We start from the raw sequence: 6,444 nt of genomic DNA, 5'->3' as shown, positions 1-6,444 counted from the left end.
AGCTTGAGATTTGCTAGACCGCCTGGTGATGTGAATTGTGGGGTCACATCGAAGGAAATGATGCTTCCTTTAGTCCTTCGCTTGCACAAGACCATCTTCTTTGAAAACATGAATAGTGCGGGGTGAGTGGAGTGGAACTAGTTCACGTGTTCCCTGTGTCAGGGGCAGACCCCGGTTCTGTGGAGTCTGATATTTACACCAATGTTGAGATCATTGCTTCAGAAAAAAAGCAACATGTGGCACCTGTGAATTTTTCTAAAGTGAGAAAACACATCACATCAAGTAAGAACTAAAATGTTGAAAATGAAAATATAAACAATTCAGAAAAAGAGAGACTATTTTTATTAATAGTGTGGCATTCCTGTCTGGCACACCTGCAAACACGCTCTCTACCTGTTTTTGACTGATACTTCCTTTTGCCTTTTTATAGGAGAATAATTCTGTCACACAGTAATAAATATTACTATTATGCTTATATAGTAAAAGAATAGAAGAGAATTCAGCATTTCCAGCAGCACAAGTGATTGACATTCTTTTTCCCCTGTACAGTTCAAGAAACAATCTTTCAATCACACCGCTTGTTACTGGGGCATGTGAAATGTTTCACATCATTGTCATATTTGGGGAAAGTTTAAGTTTTTTCTTTCATGGAAGAGCAATGGGCTTGCAGGTTATTTCCACACATCCCTGGAGCCCTTGCTGAAGCTTTGAAAAGGGACGCATGCGTGAGGGGCCCTGAGGATGGAGCAGGGTAAGTTTTAAGTTGGCGAACTTGCTGCTGTGCCTCTGGGGTCCCAGCTGAATGGGGTCAGATATGTCAGCACATGTCCTGTTTGGGGGGTGTCTGTGTGCCATCGCTGTCCCACAGGCCCTCAGACACTTGAAGAGGAACGTGTGTATCTCATGTCTCCAAAACGCTCAGAGCAAAGGGCTTTGAGACCCAGCTTTCCCCGGGGTTCCACCTTCCACTGGAGTTGAGATTAAATTTCTTCCTCTCTTTTAGCAGTTGGTGATCTAAATAAAATTTAAACTCATCTTTTTCCAGAATATTCAAGGTTTTAGGTAGAGAGTGGGAGCCTGGATTCACTAGGACCAGCTCTGACCACGATGGCCCCTGGGCGACCTACCTCTTGACTTAAACATCAGCTACAAGGGGATCACTTTCAGATCCACATGTGAACGAGCCTGTCACCCACTGGAGGCTTCAGTATGTCACCTGCAGGCACAGGTTAGAGATGAAACAGGACGATTTCTCAGCCCTCAGTGCACCCCTATCACTCTTGAGCCCAAGTTCCCCCTCCAGGCCTGGCCACAGCTCTGTCACCCATGGCTTCCTGTTGGGGTGTCCTCAGCCCCACCCCACAGCTGGGCATTTCCCTCCCTGACACGGGGACCGGGACCCTCTCTGCCTGTCAGATGCAGACATGGTGCCTCTGCTGCTGCTGCCCTTGCTGTGGGGGGGTGAGTGGGCTGAGGATGGGGGGACAGGCAGGTGGGGGAAGGGAAGGCGTTACAGCTGAGCCTCTGTGTCCCCCCAGGGTCCCTGCAGCAGCAGCAAGGCTATGAGCTCCGAGTGCAAAAATCGGTGAGTGTGCAGGAGGGTCTGTGCATCCACGTGCCCTGCTCCTTCTCCTACCCCTGGAGTTCGTGGTATTCCACTAGCAAACTCTACACCTACTGGTACTGGAGTGAGGACGACACGGATTCTGATTCTCCTGTGGCCACAAACAACCCAAATAAACCAGTGAAGAGAGAAACCCGGGGCCGATTCCTCCTCACGGACCCCACGACCGGCGACTGTGCCCTGAGCATCAGAGACGCCAGGAGGAGTGACTCAGGAACCTACGTCTTCCGAGTGGAGAGAGGAAGTGCTGTGAAATATACTTACTGGGACAAGTGGCTGACACTGCAGGTGACAGGTACGCCAGGGTCACTGGCTGAGACATGTGAGCCCATTTTTTAACAGGAAGAGGACCCTGGGACATTCTGTGATTCAGGGCTTGGGCCCCGGGTGCTCATAAGAGACACAGGACCTCAGGTGATCTAGGGCACCAAGGCCCGGGTCCCTTACAGGGTCTCAGTCCGGGTCCCTAACCCTGGGGCCCCAGCACCTCCCTCTCGCCTCCTCAGACCTGACACAGAAACCAGACATCCACATTCCGGAGCCCCTGGAGTCCGGCCGCCCCTCGCAGCTGACCTGCAGCCTGCCTGGGTCCTGCGAAGGGGGTCGTCCTCTCAGCTTCTCCTGGGCGGGAGCCGCTGTTGACTCTCTGAAGCCACTGTCCCTTTACTCCTCTGTGCTCACCTTCACCCCAAGGCCCTGGCACCACGGCACCAACCTCACCTGTCAGGTGACACACCAAGTAACTGGGGTGACCACGCAGAGAACCATCCGGCTCAATGTCTTCTGTGAGTGTTGGAGGGATGGCTGGTTCCCTGGGGGCAGTGGGACTGACTTCTGTGTGTGTGTGTGTGTGTGTGTTTGTGTTGTGTGCACCGGAGGCTGAGCTCCCTGAGAACACCCGTGCATGGATCTGAGTGCAGGCGGGGAGGTGGCCAAAAGAACACCTATCTTTCCTTCCTGGTTCCCACCGCCCCTCCTTGGGTTGGGGTGACTTCCATCCTCTCCTCCCCTCTGAAGCTGGGCCATGTCTTTCTGCCCCAGATGCCCCACAGAACCTCACCATAGGCATGTCCTTCAGAAATGTCACAGGTAGGAAAGAACCTCAGTCGCTGGGGCTGGGACCTGCCCCTGGTGCCGCCATGGAGCTGAGGGGGGAACAGTTGAATGGGATCAGATTTGGGAGACGGAAGGCTGAAAATCATCACCCTCCCTCCCTCACCTCCATGGGTGGGCATCTGCCCCCTGTGTCCCATAGCGGCATCTCCTGCTCTTACCCTGGCCCCTGCCTCCCCCGTGCACTTCTCTCCCCCAGCCCTCAAGATTCTGCAATCCACATCCCTTCCCATCCTGGAGGGCGAGGCTCCGCGGCTGCTCTGTGTGGCTGACAGCAACCCCCCTGCAGCGCTGAGCTGGTTCCGGGGGTCCCCAGGCCTAAACGCCACCCCCATCTCCAGCACCGCGATCCTGGAGCTGCCTCGCGTGGGGTCGGGGGACGAAGGAGAGTTCACCTGCCGTGCTCGGCACCCGCTGGGCTCCCAAAGTATCTCTCTCAGCCTCTCCGTGGTCTGTGAGTGCGGGGACCCCTGGGGGCAAGTGACCTCGGTCCCGGCTGGCAGAGGCACCGCTGACCCTTCTCCTCGCAGACCCCCCACAGCTGCTGGGCCCCGCCTGCTCCTGGGAGGAGGACGAGGGTCTGCGCTGCAACTGCTCCTCCCGAGCCCAGCTGGCCCCCTCGCTGCGCTGGTGGCTGGGGGAGCGGCTGCTGGAGGGGACGGGGACCCCCAGCGACGGCTCCTACACGGTCACCTCCCGCTCAGCCGGGCCCTGGGCCCACAGCGCCCTGAGCCTCCGCACGGGGCTCGGCGCCGGCCTCAGACTCAGCTGCGAGGCCGGGAACGTCCACGGGGCCCAGAGCGCCTCTGTCCTGCTGCTGTCGCCGCCGCCAGGTCGGGGCCTGCTGGGGACAGAGGCTTCGGGAGAGAGGGTGGGATCGGAGAGGAGCTGGTACCGGGGACAGGGGCTGCGGCCGGGAAGGGCGTGATTGCTACGACCAGACCCTCCGTTTTTTGTCTGAACAGAACCTACCCCGGGTTCCGCAAGGAGGTGGGAAGACAAGACTCTGAGTCCCGTGAGTGGTGAGCTCATGTCCTTGTTTTCTGCAGGGCAGTCGGCATTCGTGTCGGGAGCTGTTCCTGCGGCTCTTGGAGGTGCTGGTGCCATGGCCCTGCTGTCGCTGTGTCTGTGTCTCATCTACTTTCGCATGTGAGCCTGCGTCCCGGGGAGGTACAGGGAGCTGTGTTCTAGGGGGTACAGATGGAGGACCTGAGTCCAAGATGAAGCTGAGTACATACACAAAGATCTTTGGTGGTGGTGGGGGTGGGGGAAGAATAGGGTAGCAGCTCTATTGAGATAGAATTCCTATATGTTTAAAGTGTACCACTCAATGGCTTCTAGTTCAGGCACAGAGTTGTGCACCAGTCACCACAATCATATTTATAATATTTTCATTAACACAAAATGAACAAAAAATCCCGTATTTGTCGTTTTGCCTTCATTCTCCTCCCAACCCCAGGCAGCCACTAATGTATTTCCCGCGTCTCTAGATTTGCTTATTCTTCACATTTCATAGAAATGGAATCCTACAATACACTGTCTTTTGTGAATGATTTATTTCCACTTAGCATATTTTCAAGATTCATGTCTCTTTATTTTATTTCTTTTTATTTGCAAATAAGATTCTATGGTATGGATAGGGCACATTTTATCTGTCTCTTTGTTCATTGAAGGACAGTTGGGTTGATTCTACATTGGGGCAATCCTTAATAACACTGTATGATTTCTCATGAATAAGTTTCTCTCTGTATAGGGGCCTATCGTGATGTAAGTTTAGTCTTAGCCAAACACCTGGTCATCCAGGGGACGGAGCACACACTTGCAAATAAGAGGATCTCTAAGTCTGGTTCCAGGGTCTGGATGCTCAGTTGTGTTACCAGGGAGTGGGGGCAGCCTGCCCACCTGTGTCTGAGCCATTGTGGCACTGACTTCTTCCCTTAGAGTGAAAGCCAGAAGGAAGCAAGCAGCCAAGAAACCAGAGGTCAGAAATGATGAAGACACTGTCATAGGAACAGTCTCCTTGGTGAGTGATGAGGGTGTCTTCTCCTGCAGTGAAGGGAGGCAGGTTGGGCACATCCATTCAATAAGTCCAGACAGAGCTTCCCAGCATTTCACCAAACCTGCACCTCTGTGGTCAGCTGAACAGAGAGCTGGGAGCTGACCTCCCCTCCATCTCCTGAAGCCAACGGTCAGTCTCCTGCCCCAGCCCTGCTGACCATTTAGCCCACCTCACCTCTCTGCCAGGCACAGCCTGCCAGAACCATTGCCACAAAACTATTACTTTCTATTCTTCTGGGCATCTTGCCTCACCTCTCCTCATCTCAGATTCTCTATCTGTAAATGGAAATAATGACTATCATTTACACTTGATTTCTGTGAGGATGAAATGTGATTAGTAGCCCTCAATATGGTCTAATCAACTGTAGTACTACAAAAATTTAAATGATTGAACAAATAGTTGAGTTTATGATTAGTTGTGTGGAATATGAAAATGAATGAATTACTGTTGGGTCTGCCCAACTTCCCCCTGGGTCCATGTCTACCTTACTCTTCTCTGACTCTCTTCTCTCCCTTTCACTCAGGGTTCCCAGCAAAACCCTGGGCCAGAGAGGCCCCCAGACCAAGTGTCATTCCCAGAGGATGGCTCTCTGTCAAGAGAAGAGAAGGATGTCCAGTATGCTAACCTCACCTTTCACAGGAGGAAGCCGCAGGAGATTCAGAACAAGGAGGCCACCAGCACCTGCGTGTACTCAGAGATCAAGAAGACCAGCAAATGAGGCATCACTCAGATCTCGGTTTTGGATGGAGGCATCACAGCCCCTCTGGGGGAAAAGAGTTATGGACTAATTGGTGAAGAATGAGGAGACCTTTGTGATATTCACATTAATCACTGTAAGAGCATCTGCATGCAGAGCAGAAAGGAGAAAGGTTACAAAATTGGAGACACGGGCTCAAGTACAGGCTTCATCACTTCCTAAGGCATTGTCACCAAGAAGTTCACTTCACTTTTCTGTTACTCAGTTTCCCATTCTGTAGAACACAAGTTATGCATCCTACTCAAACATGGCTGTGAATATTAAAGAAATTAAAAACCAAGAGAGGTCCAAAACTTGCTTGTCTCTTTCTTTGACCAGAAATGTCCTGGTGTCAAGTTCTGTTTCATCCAGGTTTGGCCAACCTTAGAAAAGATGGTGGTAAATTGATGGTGTCATTTCCATTCCAGAACTCTTCAAAGGGAAATACATGCCTGTCAGCCTGGCATTCGGTTAATGAAACGGTATCTTATAGTTTCTCTGGGACCACCTCACCTCACTGTGACCTGTCCATTCTTCCAGCCCCTCCTGACTGTCGATCCCTTCCCCATCCCAGTAACAGTCCCACTGGGATCTTTCCAACAGTCTGTTGACTGTGAACAAGAGCTGACTGGGTACTTCATCACCAAAAAAGTTTTCTTTTTCAGAGAAAAGAGAAGGCTGTGAGGCAGTCAACACAGCCCCAGTGACCCAGGTGCACACCCTTGGTAAGGAAGCAGCAGGCCAGAAGCCTTCTTTACGTAGCAGAAGAGAAAGTTCGTGGAAGGGGCTGTTAGGACCATATAGCTCTGCTGTGAGTGTAGTGCGTTTCTGGTAGGGTTGTCAGCACTACATAGGGTGTCACAGCACCCCCATAGGCCTCCCAATTCCTGGCTGGGTTAGTCCTCCATGGTA

At 52.4% G+C, this 6,444-nt stretch overlaps 1 protein-coding gene across 5 annotated transcripts; it reads left to right on the top strand.

Moving 5' to 3' along the window:
• The first annotated feature begins 1,415 nt into the window (after positions 1 to 1,415).
• LOC149995243 (sialic acid-binding Ig-like lectin 5) lies at positions 1,416 to 5,514 on the top strand. Of its 5 annotated transcripts, none has more exons than XM_090260277.1 (9): positions 1,416 to 1,461; positions 1,539 to 1,919; positions 2,131 to 2,409; positions 2,666 to 2,713; positions 2,937 to 3,191; positions 3,268 to 3,570; positions 3,787 to 3,886; positions 4,679 to 4,760; positions 5,320 to 5,514. In XM_090260277.1, exons 1-9 carry the CDS (start codon positions 1,425 to 1,427, stop codon positions 5,512 to 5,514), a joined length of 1,680 nt encoding a protein of 559 aa, XP_090116403.1. In that variant the 5' UTR covers positions 1,416 to 1,424. The 5 variants fall into 5 exon arrangements, with proteins under 5 accessions (XP_090116403.1, XP_090116399.1, XP_090116398.1 ...); XM_090260273.1 differs by having other exon boundaries at positions 1,425 to 1,461; positions 4,679 to 4,775; XM_090260272.1 differs by having other exon boundaries at positions 1,425 to 1,461; positions 2,074 to 2,409.
• The last annotated feature ends 930 nt before the right edge of the window (positions 5,515 to 6,444 follow it).

This window comes from Furipterus horrens, unplaced genomic scaffold (genome assembly GCF_987537825.1).
Source record: "Furipterus horrens unplaced genomic scaffold, mFurHor1.1.pri manual_scaffold_13, whole genome shotgun sequence".
Taxonomy (NCBI): Eukaryota; Metazoa; Chordata; class Mammalia; order Chiroptera; family Furipteridae; genus Furipterus; species Furipterus horrens.
This window is presented reverse-complemented; position numbering and strand designations above follow the sequence as displayed.